Source organism: Syngnathoides biaculeatus, chromosome 10, assembly GCF_019802595.1.
Source record: "Syngnathoides biaculeatus isolate LvHL_M chromosome 10, ASM1980259v1, whole genome shotgun sequence".
Lineage (NCBI taxonomy): Eukaryota > Metazoa > Chordata > Actinopteri > Syngnathiformes > Syngnathidae > Syngnathoides > Syngnathoides biaculeatus.
Window position 1 is genome coordinate 28049165 of NC_084649.1, and position 16069 is coordinate 28065233.

At 54.2% G+C, this 16069-nt stretch overlaps 4 protein-coding genes across 6 annotated transcripts; 2 read left to right on the forward strand and 2 right to left on the reverse strand.

The window, feature by feature from the left end:
• Nucleotides 1-276: 276 nt before the first annotated feature.
• mkrn2os.2 (MKRN2 opposite strand, tandem duplicate 2) lies at nt 277-2902 on the reverse strand. Its single transcript, XM_061833858.1, has 4 exons — nt 2416-2902; nt 1155-1204; nt 925-1093; nt 277-635 (listed from the first exon to the last, which is right to left on the reverse strand). The coding sequence occupies exons 1-4, from the start codon at nt 2622-2624 to the stop codon at nt 374-376; spliced, it is 690 nt and encodes a 229-aa protein (XP_061689842.1). The 5' UTR covers nt 2625-2902; the 3' UTR covers nt 277-373.
• A 154-nt stretch (nt 2903-3056) lies between these two features.
• Nucleotides 3057-5853, reverse strand: mkrn2os.1 (MKRN2 opposite strand, tandem duplicate 1). The gene is made up of 4 exons (XM_061833859.1): nt 5346-5853; nt 5214-5260; nt 3918-4074; nt 3057-3852 (listed from the first exon to the last, which is right to left on the reverse strand). Exons 1-4 carry the CDS (start codon nt 5561-5563, stop codon nt 3651-3653), a joined length of 624 nt encoding a protein of 207 aa, XP_061689843.1. The 5' UTR covers nt 5564-5853; the 3' UTR covers nt 3057-3650.
• An 11-nt stretch (nt 5854-5864) lies between these two features.
• On the forward strand, nt 5865-9533 carry mkrn2 (makorin, ring finger protein, 2). Of its 2 annotated transcripts, XM_061833856.1 has the most exons (10): nt 5865-6191; nt 7023-7151; nt 7708-7826; nt 7899-8009; nt 8089-8264; nt 8329-8394; nt 8464-8612; nt 8673-8783; nt 8909-9053; nt 9137-9530. In XM_061833856.1, exons 1-10 carry the CDS (start codon nt 6166-6168, stop codon nt 9320-9322), a joined length of 1218 nt encoding a protein of 405 aa, XP_061689840.1. In that variant the 5' UTR covers nt 5865-6165; the 3' UTR covers nt 9323-9530. The 2 variants fall into 2 exon arrangements, with proteins under 2 accessions (XP_061689840.1, XP_061689839.1); XM_061833855.1 differs by having other exon boundaries at nt 7708-8009; nt 9137-9533.
• Nucleotides 9534-11975: 2442 nt separating this feature from the next.
• On the forward strand, nt 11976-16047 carry LOC133508108 (protein FAM107B-like). 2 transcript variants are annotated; one of them, XM_061833860.1, is made up of 4 exons: nt 11976-12586; nt 13875-14070; nt 14437-14599; nt 14935-16047. In XM_061833860.1, exons 1-4 carry the CDS (start codon nt 12532-12534, stop codon nt 15049-15051), a joined length of 531 nt encoding a protein of 176 aa, XP_061689844.1. In that variant the 5' UTR covers nt 11976-12531; the 3' UTR covers nt 15052-16047. The 2 variants fall into 2 exon arrangements, with proteins under 2 accessions (XP_061689844.1, XP_061689845.1); XM_061833861.1 differs by having other exon boundaries at nt 11978-13696.
• Nucleotides 16048-16069: the final 22 nt, after the last annotated feature.

Sequence of the window (16069 nt, forward strand, 5' to 3'; positions counted from 1 at the left end):
AATCTACTCCATTCCTCTTTTGCTGCATCTCCAAATTTGAACAAATTGTCCAAAGCGGATGAATGGATCTCGCCTGGCAGGTGACGAACGCCACTAAAATTCTCATCCAACTCTGACTTCATGGACTTGTTGAGAAGTCACTTGCAAGGGAACAATGAACGTAAATGAGTTGGACGCTAACACACAAGAATGTTTACTGACCCTTTCATAAAGAATCAGCCCGGTGGGGGACCATGAATCAATTATTTGCCCACAGAAACTGAATGGACGAAGTCACAAAAGCAAACATCGGTATGATTTATTTGCACATCTGGCGGACGGGGGAGCCCCTCCACACGCACACGAGTGCACACTGCGACACGGCGGAACGCGTTCAAAAGTCCCGCTCCCCCTGGTGAAGAGTGCGAATCGGCGACGTCGTGGGCGCGGGCCGCCTGTCGGCCACGTAGAATTGTCGCCGTCGAAGGTGTCGGCACAGCGCCGCGAACTTGCACGCTCGGCTCACGGCGGGCAGGATCCTGGCGCGCGCGAGGGCGTCCCTGCTGACGCGAGCCGGGCCCGGGGCCTCGGCGGCCAGCACGCCGTTGATGAACTCCACGCAGAACGTCAGACAGTTGTGGGAGTCCTCGGCAAAGCTGACGTTCAGAACCAGACCGCCGTGGGAAAAAGGCAGAGGCGAGTTTGAAAATCAGTACTACCACTTTGGCTTTGGCTTTGGAGCTTTCTCGTGGGACCAGAACCTTTCCTTGGGTCTCGAACTTTCATTCGGGATTTGACCATTATCTTTGGACAAGTCCTGTCTCTAAGGACTCGACCTCAACCCGGGAATACGAGCTCGTCTCGACGAGATCCTTCTCGCAGGACGAGTACCGTCACTGACGACGGGTCGTCCAGTGACCGAAAGGTTGGCGGTGGGTAACATACCTGCGGCGGGCGGGGTCCCACAGGGGTCCACGTGAGAACTGCTCCAGATAGCGATCCCACTGAGCCAGGAGGTGGAAGGTGTCGGGTCTCACCAGGGGGACGCTCACGCAGCCGCGCCAGCCGTTCCGGTCTCGGACCACGCCCCTCTCCGTGTAGTTGTAGACCACGCCTGCGTGCGCACATCAACGCTCGCCGCTGCCGGTTGGACATTTGAGTGGCGAGCGACCCACCTGAGGTGTTGGAGATCCCCGTGTGAAGTTCCCACGTTCCGGAAAAGTCTCTGAAGGACATCCGCCAAAGGAGAGCAGCTTTTCCAGTCCCGTCGGTCTTGTGTCAACTGCATTTTGTTGTACATGTTTGGGTGTACTCGTGTGTTCCGTGTCGGGGTGCGCGTGTGGGGCAACTTTTGGGGCTTTGATTTTGGGGGCGATTTTTTGGGAAATTTTGTACCCGGTCCTCCGTTTCGCACCGCCCGTTGTGGGGTGCCAAATGGCCACGTGGCGGTCGTCAGGAAGCCCGTTCAGCTTACTCTCCGCGCTCGTTTCCGTCAACTCAGAAATGGTTGCGTCGCGTCGCGTTCTGATGTACAAATTTGAAAGAAATGACTCAAAAGAGCTTTTGCGCCATCCTGAAGAAATACGACGCTCGTGGAAAGATTACGAGACTTAGCTTGCGGCACTTCATGCTGTTGCGCTACATTCTGAACAGGACGTGGAAGCGCACTTTTATTTTGAAAGACGGCACCTTCTCAGTCCTTCATTCTTTTGAATGTTATTTATGTTACAAGGAATTGTGTGTTAAAAATGTGCATTGCAAGGTTGAAAATGCAGTTAAAAGCTAACGGCAGGTCTGCTGAGAAATATGAGAAGTAGGCTGCACGTTTTATTTTGAAGCGCCACTGATTGTGTTGCGGGGGGATACTGCTTCCTCTTGTTCCGTGGGGACCCTCCCCAGACGGAGCAGGGAGGGGATGTGGGAAAAAAATAATAATAATCAGTGAACACCCGTGAATGTGAATCTTGTTGGTATTGCAGCGAGAGAGCGAGCGGCGAGCGGATTAAAGCACGTTGAGAGCAGCCAAAGTCAAAGTGTGCGACTTCTCACTCATCCATCCACAAAAAACACAACGCAGAGTTACACCCACGTACACGAAGACGCTTCATTTCATAAAAGTGGAATATTCATACATTCATCTTCCATTCTCTGGAGGTCCAAATGAGGTGGGAGGGGCCTTGGCCCAGAATGGCAGCCGGGCACTAACGTTAGACTGCCCCCTGCAGGGCAGCTGCGGCTACACGAGTACCTGAATGAATAGTGTGAAAATGTTCAGCGTCTTTGAGTGCCTGGAAAAGCGTTGCAGGTGTCATCCACTGCGGTATAATTATGATTTTTCCTGACCCCCCATCTTATTTGTGTTGTTTTGATGTCATATCCCACTTATTGGCATTTTTCTGTCGGTGGCCCACTCTAGCGACACACACACACGCGTACCTGTCGGCGTTGCGGCCCGCCGGCGCAACCAGGAGGCAGCACGGCGTCTTGTGTCCGTCGCAGAGCGGGTTGGGAATGGCGACCGGCGGCTCCCGCAGGCGTCGTCCCGCCAGACGCTCGCCGCACGCCGGGCACGTTTGCGGTAACGAGAAGCAGAAAACATCCTTCAGGCACTCGTGGCGCACGCAGATCACGGCGGGGTCGTCCATGGACGGATCGGGCGGCGCCCGGGTGTCACGTGACGAGCGCGCCCTATCAGGTTGCACAGAAACGAGGACCGGGCCTCGGGTGCCTGGTTTCACGTGGCCTGGCCGGCACGATCGTCACTCAAACAGGAAAGAAGGTCCTGGTGGTGTCATCTGCACAAGACTGGGGGACAGCGGCGCTTTATTTTGACTTTGGAACGACATCACGGCCCGTCGTCCGTCCTCGCTGACGTTGGGTTGGGGTCCCTAATGTTGTGTCCTCAGGGCGAGCGTGAACGTCCACGGGGGTACGTGAATCCGGGATCCTGGATCCGGTCACGATTTACGTGACTCGATCTAAAGCTGTTGTCAACCTTTTACTGAGCGTGGTCGGAGGTCGCGGTTGTGCCTTCTGTCGTCGCACCACCGAAGCGGGAATACAAAACGGCACAAAGCTTTGTTTGCTGCTCGGAAGTTGTTGTTGTTTTTTTTTTTTTTTATTGACTCCTTTTTCCATCCAGCATCAACGTGCTCCTCTCTCGAACAAAACCCAAAATGTCCACGCCCACCCACGTTACCCGGAACATTGTGCATTAGTTGCAAACAATTCAAATTTGGCCACTGATGGGTGCAGTGGCACGCACGGCTGACTTTGGTGCCGGCGGCGTGGGATCGATTCCCGCTCGGTGATGTCGATATCAGGTGGGCGACTGACTGGCGACCGGTTCAGGGCGTAGTCCGCATTTTGCCTGAAACTAGCTGGGGTAGGCTCCAGCTAAACCCTTGTGAGGATATGTGCCTTGGATAATGTAATTTTTTGGGGGGGAGAGAAGGGGGCTCATGCCGGCCCTTTATAATCACGCGCAAGCGACGTTCATGTTCCAATCAAGTCCATGCCAAGTACGCTTGGAGTATGCGTGTGAGAGATTCCAATTCGGGCGTGTTTGCTATCTCGCTTGGAAGGTCGAATTTCCTCTCAGGTGTGTTTGGCGTCACCACGGAAACACCCTGGCAGCTTGCTGAGTTCTGGGAGTACAAGAGACGCCGGACTCAGGCGGTCCAGTATCCGTGACGACGGACGTGCCGGAAGAGCGCCAAATACTCGGAGACGGCCCGCACCCTGGGGAGCACCAGGTCGGAGGTGAAACGCTCTCTGCTGATTGGCTGCTTGCCCTGTGACATCAGCATCCGGTTGATGAAGCCCAGAGCGAAACCGTAGCAACAGGAGCCAAACTCCCTCTGCTCCTCGAACCTGGACGGACGCAAGCGTGAGCGGGTCGAGGGTGTCAGAGCGCGGCCGTCGTTTCCGAGCGCGACCTGTGTGGCGTCCACGCGTCCGCGGCGGCGAAGCGGTCGAGCTCCTCGTCCCAGTGCGGGATGCCGTCGCCGGGGGCGACCAGAGGGACGACGATGCTCTGCTGCCAGCCCCGCTGTTGGCGCTGCACGCCCGACGCCGTATAACTCAACACCACACCTGCGATGACAGATTTGGAACCCGACGTTAGAAGAACGATAGCGCGAGTAAGGACACGAAGTACCGGCCTTACTTGAAAAGTCAGGGTACTCGTCAAGTCTGGAATGAGTCCCCCCCCCCGGCCGCGGTTAAAAATTGGCAAATCGTCATGTGCGTACACAAGCTTAGGCTAGTTGAAAATGAGAGAATTATGGACATTTTCCGTTTTTTTTTTTTTTTAAATGTGATATCTGAAAGCTCCCGCGTGACATAATTTACAGCTTGTGAGCCAGACTAATTAGAGCGGCTCATTTTCTATAAATCCATCACGGTTCATTTAATATTCTGACCTCTGACAAGTTCCTCCCAGTTGGGGGTTCCCTCGTTGTGATTGTGAATTTGCAGCATCCTCCATCCTTATTTTGCTTTCCCTCCGCAAACAGGAAATGCGCCCCATACTTTGCCCCCGCTAGCTTAGCGTCGCCGGCGGGACGGCCGGCTCAAAAGGTGTCTGCGCGTTTAATCTCGCGTCGCCATTATGACGACATTTGTAAAGTAACGAGCTCATTTTTTGAAATGTAAAGAGAATAAAAAGTAAGAAGTCAAATGAAAAAGCTGCCATAAAAACTGAAGAGCCCCGAAACATCTTCTACTTTGTCACTTCACAGCAGATTTCTTTCTGACGCACGCGACGATTGGCCCATGCGTCAAAGTCCTGCAGTGTGCCGTCCGCCATTGACGAGAAGGACTGATTTATATTTTTGCCTTAAGTATTGGTGGATGACAGGTCAGCAGAGCTGTCTCACAGTTCAGAGGTTCCGGGTTCAAATCCCGGCACCGTCTGTGTGACTTTTCTCGTACATCCCAAACACGGGCGAAGACACTAAATTGCTCGTAGGTGTGAGCGGGAGCGGTTGGTTGTTTTGTGCGCCCTGCGATCGGCCGGCGACCAGTCCGGGGCGTACCGAGGACATGACAGGCGTGAGGAGAAGCGCTTCGGGGGACGAAGATGGCAAGTATCGGTGGCCGGTCACGGCAGCCTTCACGATTACCCGATACTTTGAAACTCTGTGGCCGTTATTGGTACTCCCTAATGTTGACACAAGATGAGTTGAGCAGAAATCCTGCCTTAATGAAGACAAAGCAAGCGTGCTTGTTACCTTCAGAATTGGAGATGCCAACATGAAGCTCACAATCTTTTTCTTCACTGCACATAAACAAGAACGGAAGTGTGGTTGTTGTGAAAACACGTCTAAGGACAAACGTCTTGTTGTTGTCGTTGCGGTTTTGACCTGAGGCCTTCGGCGCCGTCCCGCGACGTGACCAGGAAGCAGCATCTGGTGCGGTGCCCGTCGGCGACGGGCGAGCGGACGCGCACCGGAGCCTCCGCCAGGGAGAAGCTCGGCGCCCGGCCGCACTCGGGGCACCGCCGGTCCGTCGGAGCCGCGTCCGCCGCCGTCAACACGGTCTTCCCGCAGTGAGAAAACCGCAGCAGGTCTCCGAGCTCCATGAACGCCAACGCGCCAAAGTCCGGACTTCAGACACGCGCTCGGAGCGGAAGCGGAACAGGTGAGCGGCTGGGGCGGGGCGGGGCGGGGCCAAAGCTATGCGACCTAAATCCATCAATCAAAATTGCGCGACGTCTTTCTATCCCAATGTTTGACCCGGCGAGTAAAGTCAACGCGGATTTAGATCAGATTAACGGTTGTGTGGGAATGTGTGTTTGTGGGTGTCAATCAATCAATCAATCAATCAATCAATCAATGTAGACCAGCGGCAGGGGGCGGGCCATATACGCTCGAGAATGCTGTTTTTCCATTGAGTTTGCTCTTACTACGCTATGTCGTCATCATACAATTGAAAATAGAAAGAAACCATTTACACTTCGCATCTTTTGAGTTCAGTTTTATAATCGAATCATTTGTTAAATCTGATTTAATTTCTAATAAATTGCACATGAAGTACAAGGTTTTTTAAGTCGGCGGACCGTCAGTTGTTGCTCCCCGGACGTGTTTGTACGGAACGCCGCTGTCAGACAAACGGGCAGCTAGCTAGCTAGCTAACGTAACGGAGCTCCAGTCTCAGGCAACATTTGGAGGCTCCCTGAGGAAGATGAGCACCAAACAGGTCACCTGCCGGTAAGTCGGTCTGTCTGTCACCCGTCAGCCTCACGCCCTGTCTGTTCGCCCGCCTGCCTGCGTGTCGCACGTCTATCTATCTATCGGTCTGTCTGTCTGTCTGCCTGCCTGCGTGCCTGCCTTCTTCCGTGCGTGAGAGCGTTTGTGTTAGCCGGACGTCTTAGCCACATGCTAATGTTTTTAGCGCTAATCTTCTTGATCCGTCCATCTCCGTCTTTATTTTCGCGTCAATAAATCCGCGCCCTCGCTCGCCGCTTTGAAAATATCATGGCGGGAGAAACAATTGAATAATAATTCGCACAAATAATTTCCCATTTTCAAATGACCATGTGACGTCAATAAAATGCGCCAGCGTCACGTACTTGCAAGCAGCACACTAATTGTGGAGCGCTGTCACGTTCCAATCATTTGACTCCATCCATCCGTTTGCCAGGCCGCTTATCCTCACAAGTGCTCAAGTCCTTGGCTTCCTCGCGATTATTTCAAACACATTCAGTTAAGAAATGCTCGATCACACAATAACTGATGAGTAACTTGATTTCCAATCACAAAAAAGGTCAAATAGACCAGAGATACTGACTATTAAATGTATTCGTGTCTGAAGATCGACTTTGAGAGGTTTGCTCAGAGCAAGCAATCAAAAGGCTGATTTCAATTCGCGCTGACAAATTGGAAAGGTTGCCGTTTTCGACGAGGCGAGGGCACGCGAGATTGACGTGCAGGGATCAAATCCAATTGGATGGGGAACAAAAATCTGGAAATCGAGAAAAACACCTGGGCGTTGTCGTGGCGACGAGCATTGTAAGATTGGCTGCGGCGTTTGTGCGGCAGGTACTTCCTGCACGGCGTGTGCCGGGAGGGCAGCCGCTGCATGTTCTCTCACGACCCGTCCAGCAGCAAGCCGTCCACCATCTGCAAGTTCTACCAGAGAGGAGTCTGCGCCTACGGAGAACGATGCAGGTCGCCTCCAATTCCAGGAATTTGCATCCACTTCTGCAAACTACACTGGAGAGCATTTAGTTGTTGTCTTTGTTGCCATATCCTGCTGCCAAAATCCAACATTTGCTGTGAAGGAAGAATACTTTGAGAATTTCCCACAGTATGGGCAAAAAAAGACGCTTCAACCAATATGAGATGATGCGCATTTTCATTCTGGGCTTTCCCGAAATGCTGATACGGCGGCCCCTCGGTTCTCGAACGCGATCCGTTCCAGAAGGCCGGTCGACAACCAAAGTGTATTTTCCCATTACGGTGTATGGAAAATGAAGTAATGCGTTTTTTTTTTTTTTAGCTTCTCCTGATGATGAATTGCATAGTAGAAATACATGTATGGTTTAAATCCTTTCTATAATGAAATCTATTTATTTTTTTTGGCTTAAAATGTATGCCAGGCCGGGAGCGCATTGCCATATCTGTACTAACTCGGACTTCGAGGCAGCAGGGTAGACCCGACGTCGTGGTTTTTGTAAAAAGTTCGTCAAAAGCCGCAGATGATCGGCGATTGACGTGCGCGCAGGTACGACCACATCAAACCGGCGTACCGGGGAGGGGGCGTGGCTTCAGAGAACAAGGCGGGCCTCGGAGGCGGAGCCTCAGTCAGACCCGACGCCAGGAAGCCGATGAGAGACGCTCAAGGTCAACACGCGCTCGTAAAGTGTCCGCGACGGCGTTCGGCTCGAATGATCAGCGGCTCGTTTGTGTCTTCAGTGGGCCATCTGGACGGCACCTTCGGGGGGACTCCGGAGGCGCCGCCCGCTTCCTCTCACTCGTACGTGGACGCCATCAGGACGGGCCTGGAAGCGTCGGCTCCGGAACAAGGTGCGACCCCGACGCCGCTCCCGCTTCGGGCCACGCGACTGCTAACGGACCGGGGCGGGGGCGGGTGGGGTTTGCGTAGCGCCTCCCCAGATGGGCGGAGCCTACCGGGACTTTCCCCAGCTGTGTCCGTACGCCGCCGCCGGGCGCTGCTTCTACCGGGACGACTGCCCGTATCTCCACGGCGACCGGTGCGAGGTGTGCCGGCTGCACGCCCTGCACCCGCACGACGCCGAGCAAAGGCGGGCCCACGAAAAGGTGACGGCGCCGACGGCGGGGGGGATTTTGTCGCGGTGACGCGGCTTTGTCGACCTGTGTCCAGATTTGCCTGCTGGCCTTCGAGAGGGACATGGAGAAAGCCTTCGCGGCGCAGCTCAGTCAAGACAAGGTACCGCGGCTCGGGCCGACGTCCGGCGGCGGCGCGGACGCTGACGGCCGTTTGTTGTTTTTCCCGCAGGTGTGCTCCATCTGCATGGAGGTGGTGGTGCAGAAGGCCATCCCGTCGGAGCGGCGCTTCGGCATTTTGTCCTCGTGCTGCCACGTCTTCTGCTTGGCGTGCATCCGACAGTGGCGGTGCACGCGCAACTTCAGCAACAAGATCATCAAGTGAGGCTCGCCGCCGCCGCCCGTGGAGTCAATGCGTGGCGTGACCCGTCTCCCGCTTAGGTCGTGCCCGGAGTGTCGCGTGGTCTCCGAGTTCGTCATCCCCTCCGTGTACTGGGTGGAGGAGCAGGAGGACAAGGACAACCTGATTGAGCTCTTCAAGTCCGGGGTCAGGTGAGCCTCGCGTGCGCCCGCTTGCCCGTCCGCCAGCCCGCCGGGTTGCGTTCTCGCTCCATCCCGTCGTCCCGTCTGCGTGTCTCTCTCTGTGTGTGTGTGTGTGTGTGTGTGTGCGCGCGCAGCAAGAAGGCGTGCAAATACTTTGACCAGGGTCGCGGTTCCTGTCCCTTCGGGGGGAAGTGTTTGTACCTGCACGCCTTCCCGGACGGGAGCCGGGCGGAGGCCGAGAAGCCGCGCAAGCAGCTCAGCTCGGAGGGGAACGTCCGGGTCAGCGGCGCCGCCGCCGCCGCCGTCGTCCACGGCTGCTCTCGGAGCCTCTTTTGTGACTTTGTATTTTTTGCCGCTTGCAGTTCATGAACAACGTGCGTTTGTGGGACTTCATCGAAGAGCGCGAGCAGCACCCCGGCGGCCGCCCGCTCCCGTCGCTGGATGATGACATGACGGAGCTGCGTGAGCTCTTCATGCAGATGTCGGCGCCGGGACACGACGGGCCCGAGGCCGGCCAGGAACACCAACAGCAGCAGCAGCACCAGTAGAAGTAGAAGAAGAAGAAGAGCGTTGTCAGCTAATTAAAAAAAAAAAAAAGCGGGTGCGAGCGGCCACTTCCTGCCTGCGCGCTGCGACGTGAATATTTCATCTATTTATAGACGTTAGTCAAGTCTGAGCAGCTTTGAAATGATTTGTGCTCTTTTATCCTTCGTGTACGTCCTCATCTTCATCACAAATAAAAGAGATCGCGAGATTGTTGCAATTGGTGATCTCGTTTCTTTTGCGTTCACGTTCATGGAAAAGTGATTTGCTATCGTTGAATGATTAAAAATCAAACTTTTCTGCCGCCGCTTCATGTGAACGACGGCGACTTGCGTCCTAACTGATTTCTGAGAGACTTTTGTCACGTCAAAGATGCGACCGATGAGTATTTTTCCACAAATTGTCAGAAGACGGGCAAAAATCTCCATCCGTAAAAGCGGACGATTGCGAACGTCAGAACTGGAGCAAAGCTGGACTTTCTGTGGAGAGGTGAAACGGGTCAATTTGGCGCAGCGCGAGTGAGCCGAAACACTCGACATGTCCGCTGAGTTTTGACACCTGAGATGTGGACTCGCTGTCTTGGCGTCCTTTGCGATCTCGCCGCTAATCAGATTTCTTGGTTTAACGCTCGCTAATCCCGGGCCGGGAAATCGGGATGAAGACAGGTGCCCCCCCCCCACCACCACCCTTCATCTTCTTCTTCCTCTTAATCGCCGACCGACACCAGAACTTCCCGCTGCCAGGAGGAAAGAAAGAGAAGGGGGCAGTCGGGGGATCATGGGAGCGTCTCACGGGAAAAAGGTCGGTCACGTCTTCCTTTGAGCGGCGCTCTCACATTGGACAGGCAGCAGTTGTGAAAATGTCGTCGCAGCGAGCGAATGTTACGTTTTCAAAATGTGGCCGCACTGGAGCGCTGCAGCGGCGTCGTAGGTCCGAGTGCTGGTCCCGTTTTGCTTTCGCCTCAGGTACACTTTAAAGATTAACGTTTTCCGAGCCGCTTATGCTCACGAGGAGCGCTGGAGCCAATCCCGGCTGTCATCGAGCAGCGGGCGGGGTCCACCCTGAACTGGTCGCGAGCCAATCAATCGCAGGGCACACAGAGACACGCGACAGTCTCCGACGAATGAATGCAGGAGGAAACCACCCGGAGAAAAGCCGCACAGGCGGGGCTGGGATTTGAACCCCAGACCTCAGATCTGCAAGACCAAGCCCGCTCCACCATTGCACAGGACAACAAATGCATTTGATGAAAATTGGACCTGAATGAACGCAAATGATTAAATGCGCCGCTGTAGAATTGTTATTTTTTATTGAGCGATTCCTTTGTGTGCCGCCAGATGGCGCCAACCCAAGCGGGTCCGAGTCCACAAGTTTGGCTCGACGTTCGGACGTCAAGCTCGGACTCCGGAGACTTTCGATTTTGACGTGATCGTTGCGCGAAAACACTTCAAGAAGGATTTGTTTCAAATGCAAAAATGGCTCCATTAGTAAATGAAGTGGGGTGCGCCTCGCTAACATTGTGGACTCCATTTGGGGGAAGCAAAATGCGGGGCACCATTTGGCACAAATCGGGGCGCTCGTTCGGCGGAAGGCGAAACGCTTGAGGAGAGGGTTCCGTCTCGGTTATGCTTTCGTCGGAGGTGCCGTCGATTTGCTTTGGCGCCCGCCGGGCGAGAAGCCGCCCCGTGCCGCCTTCGCGGTCCGCTGGGAGAAAGGAGAGCAGAACAAGTTGCGCTGACGTGAGGAGGAAGCGACAAACAAATCAGATTAAAGAGGATTTAAGGCCTGCGCCCAAAAGGCTCCAGCTCAAAATACAAAGACACACACGCGGATAGAAGCGGTATATCCACGCAATTTCATATTCATATTTCATCAATTCAAATATTCCAAAATGCGGCAATTCCTTCAAACCCGAACTGACTTTTTATTTGGGACCCCTGTGAGGATAAGCGGCTCGGAAAGGGGATTGCGGAGGAGGGGCCGTGCGTGGTGTAATTGCCGGCGTGGCCAGCGGGGGGGGGGGGGGCAACACAAATCATCTTGGTGATGACAAAATCCGTCCCAAAATGACCTCCTGTGAGGATGACCGTGAGGTACGGATTACAGTCTTGTTGTTTTTTTGCAGTATTCAGCATTTTGCGTTGAAATTTTGCTGGTAGGGGCAATTCCTCCTGGTTTTGTTTTGTTCCAGGGGGCTCGCTCAGACACTGGGGGCCTTGTTGTTGTTGTTGTTGTCGCTTTGTGTTTGCCTGATTAAGCGTCTCTTAGCAACCGACAGCAACCTCCGCCCCCCCAAGCCACACCACACACAAGCGGACCCCAAAAGCGTGAGAGAGAGAGAGAGAGAGAGAAAGCAGTACGAAATCGTGACCTTTTCCTGACCTTTGGAAAATAGCGACGGCCCGCTGGGCGCGGCCTGACGCCTGCTGCTTTTCTGTGTTTGTCCCGCAGAGGGCGTACAACGTCGCTCGGCAGCCGGGGGACGCCGGCCGAACCGGATCGCTCGGAGGTCAGGGAAGCCCACGCGCGCACGTACATTCGCGTACGTGTGAAGGTTCGTGCGCGTTCTTGTGTGTGTACCCGCGCTCCACTTAGCATGCTAAGCTAGCGTTGGCCTTCAAGACCTCTCTGACACGATGAAAACTTTTATTTTGAAGCACCCGCGGGACAGGAAGTCGACGGCAGCTCGCTCCCTTTTGACCAATTAGCGCCGCGTCGCGTGACGTCACGAACCGGATCAAAGAGGCAGCCGTGGCCACCTTGCGGACATCAGAACGGGATGTGGGGGGTCAGGATCTTGTGAGCGCCGCCTCGGTGAGGAGGAAAAGTCACGCCGAAAACAAAGACGCGGGCGGACGGGCGGACGGGCGGACGACGACAACTTTCAGTCTGGTCTGGTAAGGCGACAAATCGATTCCGACCCGACAAAGAAGAAGAGCAAGAAGACTTGACCCGGTCGGTGGAAGGTCACGTTAGAAATCGCTGAATAAAGTCAGAACGGCAACAACGGACAATAATGGAGAAAAGTTGAAGCGAGCACCCAAAGTTTCCGGAGCCTCAGCGAAAGTACACAAGATGCGTCAAATAAGCGCTTCGCCCCTCGATTGACAAGAAAAAACGGATCTTCCACGGCCAACGAATCCAAACGCAGAAAGCGAAACGTTTGAGTCGCTTTCGGTGTCGGGCCGCCGAATGAAGGTCGCCAGTCGCTGGGATGGGCGACCAATCTTTTCTCGCTCGGCCTCACTGGCGTCAACCCATCGACAAAGGTACTTTGTGAGAGCTTTCCGGAATGATTACTTGAAGAAGAAGTGGGATGATTTGAAAATGTTTGTTGTCAAGTGGGCAAATTTGTAGCGTCAGAAATGTTTGAATCCCGGGCCGAGCTCAGGAGCCCGATCGGCCCGCCGCCGGCTAGTGGCAACTCCCGGAGCCCGAGCGGAACCGGAGGACGTGCGCTTCGTACTTTGTGTCAGGACGGGTGCACGTTACTTTTATGTCGCTTAATCAGCCACATTCCTTTTCAAAAATAAAAATAAATGTCCGTTTGTGCGCTCAGGCACAGTCCCCCGCCCCCCCGCAGAGCGTTTCTGTCAGTTTTGGGAAGGACGAATGCGGACCCGGGCGGTGTCCGCTTTCATCCGAGAAAGACGCCCGTTTGTTTGCGGCGGCAGGAAACAAGATCCGGTCGGGACTGAAGACCCAGCAGCTCACATGACCTCTAATCTCCTTCTTTGTCTCCGCAACTCTCAGCCCCTGCAGGCGCAACTGCAAACGTGGGGGGCGCACCCCCCGCCCCCCCCTTCAGCGAAAGTTCCAAATCTTAAAACATTCAAATTCAACACAGCAAAGCTCCTGAATCCCGGACCCGCTCGCGTGGCTTTTCCTCCCGCATATCCAAAACATGCAAGATCCATTGGAGGCTCTAAATTGACCCCCCCCGGGCGTGATCGTGAGTGCGACTGTCGTCTGTCTCCTTTTGCCCGTTGACAGCTGCGATAGGCGACTCTCGTGAGGATAAGCAGCTCCCAAAATGGACGGATTTCTCAACAATTAAAGTCAAATGGAAAGCGCACTTGAATCACTTTGCTGATAATACCAGTCGGAAAAAGCCAGCTGGGAGCGTTTTTGAAAAGCGCAAAGTTGCGTCAATCCGATTCGACACAACGCGCGTCCCGGCGGCGGCCATATTTGTCTGCGACGTCACGTCGGAGCATTGAAAAGACGATTTTCGGATTTTTCTGACGTCCCTTCTGGGGCCGAAGAAGAGAACATCTCGGAGGGGGCCGGGGCCATTTTCACCAGATCCTTTCGAGACGATACGCGGATCACTTCTCCACTGACGAGGGACGCGATGACATTTTCTAAACGACTGGCCCGTAACTGTTTTTTTTTTTTTTTTTTTTTTTTTAAATATATCTTTTTAACACACAAGTATACGGACAGCTCATTGCGCCATCTTGTGATGGATTCGCTTCTTTCTTTCTTCTTTTTTAACTGGCTAATCGACCTCTTGACGACGCGATGCCGGCGACGATGTTGCGGTTCCTCGCGCAGCTTCGCCTCCGGCGCACGCTTGCGCCCCGGCGCCTCAGCCGAGGAGGGCGACGCCCGCCTCTCCGGGCGACGACCCGACGGAGCGCCGTCGCCGTGACAGCGACGACCTCATCAAGCCCAGGAAGTTGCTCAATCCCGTCAGAACGTCCAGAAGTCACCAGGAACTCCACAGAGAACTTATGACCAGCTGCAAACGGTATCTGTGGGTCTATTTTTCTTGACACTAACCCTCGACGGTCTACCTTAGCTTGAATTTTGTTTGACTGGCGCTGACGTGATCTGTGTGCGTTTCAGTTGGCTGCAAGAAATGTGCATTACGCCTCCCCTTTTCCTTTCAGCGTTTGTCGTTTGGCCTCAATTTCCATCCCACGTCCCGCATCTTCCTCTCGCTCGCTCTTTTGCCCGGCGGCGGCTCCATCCTCAGTTTCTCTCACCTCCGTCCGGCGCAAAGCGTAGGCCGGTCCCGAGCGGAGGGTCGCGTCGCTTTCGGACTCCGCCAAGAAAACGCGACAAGACTTTGTTGAGCGCGTGTGCCTTTGCCTCGTGTTGTGCGTGCGCATAGAAGCGGCGTCCGCGTGGAGAGCAGCAAGCCGGAACTCGAGCGGGTTCTGGAGTGTCGACGGCGAGATCGGATGATAAAAGAAAGAAAACAGGAGGAGGAAGCGCGCAGGAAGATTTCGCCTCTGGAAGCAGAACTCAGGAAGAGACACCAAGCGCTGGAAGAGGTACGGCAGAAAAATACACATCAAAAACCTTTTTGAACTCTACCAAAGTCACGTTGTGCACCTTTTCCCGTCCTTTTGACCGGACGCGACAGACGACGCTCGTTCTTCGCCAAAACACTTGAAAATGTTCATTTTCGGTTTCGAAATATTTCGGCCTACGTTCCTGCCTCCAATGCAAATGGGCCCCCTGGCGGCCGTGGCGGAAATTACAATTCAAGATTGCAATTGGGCAAGTTCCAAACGAGCTTCGTGAGAACTTCGTGCAGTAAAAATGAGAAGAAGCAACAAAACAAGTGAAAGGCGGTTCACATTTTTTCTTTTGTTTGCGCTTGTAGTTGGAAGCGGAGCAGCAGAGGGCGGAGCGCCACAAACGCTCGGCTCCCGAATTCGTCAAAGTCAAAGAGAACCTCAGGAGGACGTCTCACGCCGGCAGAGACGAGAAGCAAGTCTGACGGCGGCGGACGGACGAGGAGGCGTCCGGCACCTCTCGTGGGTGGCCTCTCCCGCCTGGACATTTGGGCGGGCGGGCGGGCGGGCGGATGGGCCGCCGCCGCCGCCGCCGCCAAGAGGAGATGAAGCGTGCGAAGGACGCCGGCCGACGGAGCGGTCGACGAGAACGCATCGAGTGCGGATTTTGGAATCCGTGGGAAAAGTGGCGATATCGTAACAGGCCGGGAAAATCCAAATCTCGGCTCGTCAGCGCTTCTAATATTGATTACTCCGCCACCGGGAAGAACGGGCATCTCGATCGGAAAATTCCGACAAGTCAATGTCAACTGATCATAATCGTGTCGCCTGATTATTAAAATGAAGGCTCATCACACCTTTGGCGACCTTCATTTCTACATTCCCATCTTCAACAAATTTGAAATACGTAAAACATTAAAAGCATTCCGGCGACGTACTGTCACTCGAAAGTCTTGACCGCCAGGTGTCGCTGTTTGACCTTTTCCCTCCTCCTCTCGGCTAGTCAAGCGCTTGAAAGACTCTCACAGGAAGTTACTGTTAATTTTCCATTGTCGTCCAAATGCAAATTTTCCACGACAACAATGACACCATTTTAACCACGAAGATTTGTCGAGACGGTCCAAAGCGTGTTTATTCAATTTATTTGAACGCATCTTTATAGGGCTTGGAATGGGTTTTACTTTGAAACAATTTACGGAAACGACGTACGCGCATTTGAGAGGGGCTCGACGACACTTGCCGCAGGGCGGCGAGTCCACAAAAAAAAAAAAAAAAAGCACCCGAGCCAACCCGAGCCGAGCCCCGAGCGAGTGTTGCGCTCTTCGCCGGTTCGGAACCTCCCGAGGTCGGAGAAACAACCGCCGCCTTATTGTTCCACCCAGCGACCGGCCACGGACCGCTCGGAGGAAGCACACGAGGATTAATCCCGCTGGACCGGAAAGTGTCGCTTCGACCACTCTGCTGTGATTTTAATTTATTGTTGTTGTTTTTTTTTTTTTTTTT

Excerpts from the sequence above, each read along its gene's own strand:
- mkrn2os.2 (XM_061833858.1), bottom strand. The coding sequence starts at position 2,624 with ATGGACGACCCCGCCGTGATCTGCGTGCGCCACGAGTGCCTGAAGGAT. Across the intron at positions 1,094-1,154 it reads GGGGATCTCCAACACCTCAG|GCGTGGTCTACAACTACACG; the intron begins GTGGGTCGCTCG and ends GTGCGCACGCAG. Across the intron at positions 636-924 it reads TGGGACCCCGCCCGCCGCAG|CTTTGCCGAGGACTCCCACA; the intron begins GTATGTTACCCA and ends TCTGAACGTCAG.
- LOC133508108 (XM_061833860.1), top strand. The coding sequence starts at position 12,532 with ATGGGCGACCAATCTTTTCTCGCTCGGCCTCACTGGCGTCAACCCATC. Across the intron at positions 12,587-13,874 it reads GCGTCAACCCATCGACAAAG|CTTCGCCTCCGGCGCACGCT; the intron begins GTACTTTGTGAG and ends TTCCTCGCGCAG. Across the intron at positions 14,071-14,436 it reads CTTATGACCAGCTGCAAACG|AAGCGGCGTCCGCGTGGAGA; the intron begins GTATCTGTGGGT and ends GCGTGCGCATAG.
- mkrn2os.1 (XM_061833859.1), bottom strand. The coding sequence starts at position 5,563 with ATGGAGCTCGGAGACCTGCTGCGGTTTTCTCACTGCGGGAAGACCGTG. Across the intron at positions 5,261-5,345 it reads GACGGCGCCGAAGGCCTCAG|TGAAGAAAAAGATTGTGAGC; the intron begins GTCAAAACCGCA and ends GTTTATGTGCAG. Across the intron at positions 4,075-5,213 it reads TGGCATCTCCAATTCTGAAG|GTGTGGTGTTGAGTTATACG; the intron begins GTAACAAGCACG and ends CTGTCATCGCAG.
- mkrn2 (XM_061833855.1), top strand. The coding sequence starts at position 6,166 with ATGAGCACCAAACAGGTCACCTGCCG. Across the intron at positions 8,010-8,088 it reads AGCGTCGGCTCCGGAACAAG|CGCCTCCCCAGATGGGCGGA; the intron begins GTGCGACCCCGA and ends GGGTTTGCGTAG. Across the intron at positions 8,395-8,463 it reads CGCAGCTCAGTCAAGACAAG|GTGTGCTCCATCTGCATGGA; the intron begins GTACCGCGGCTC and ends TTTTTCCCGCAG.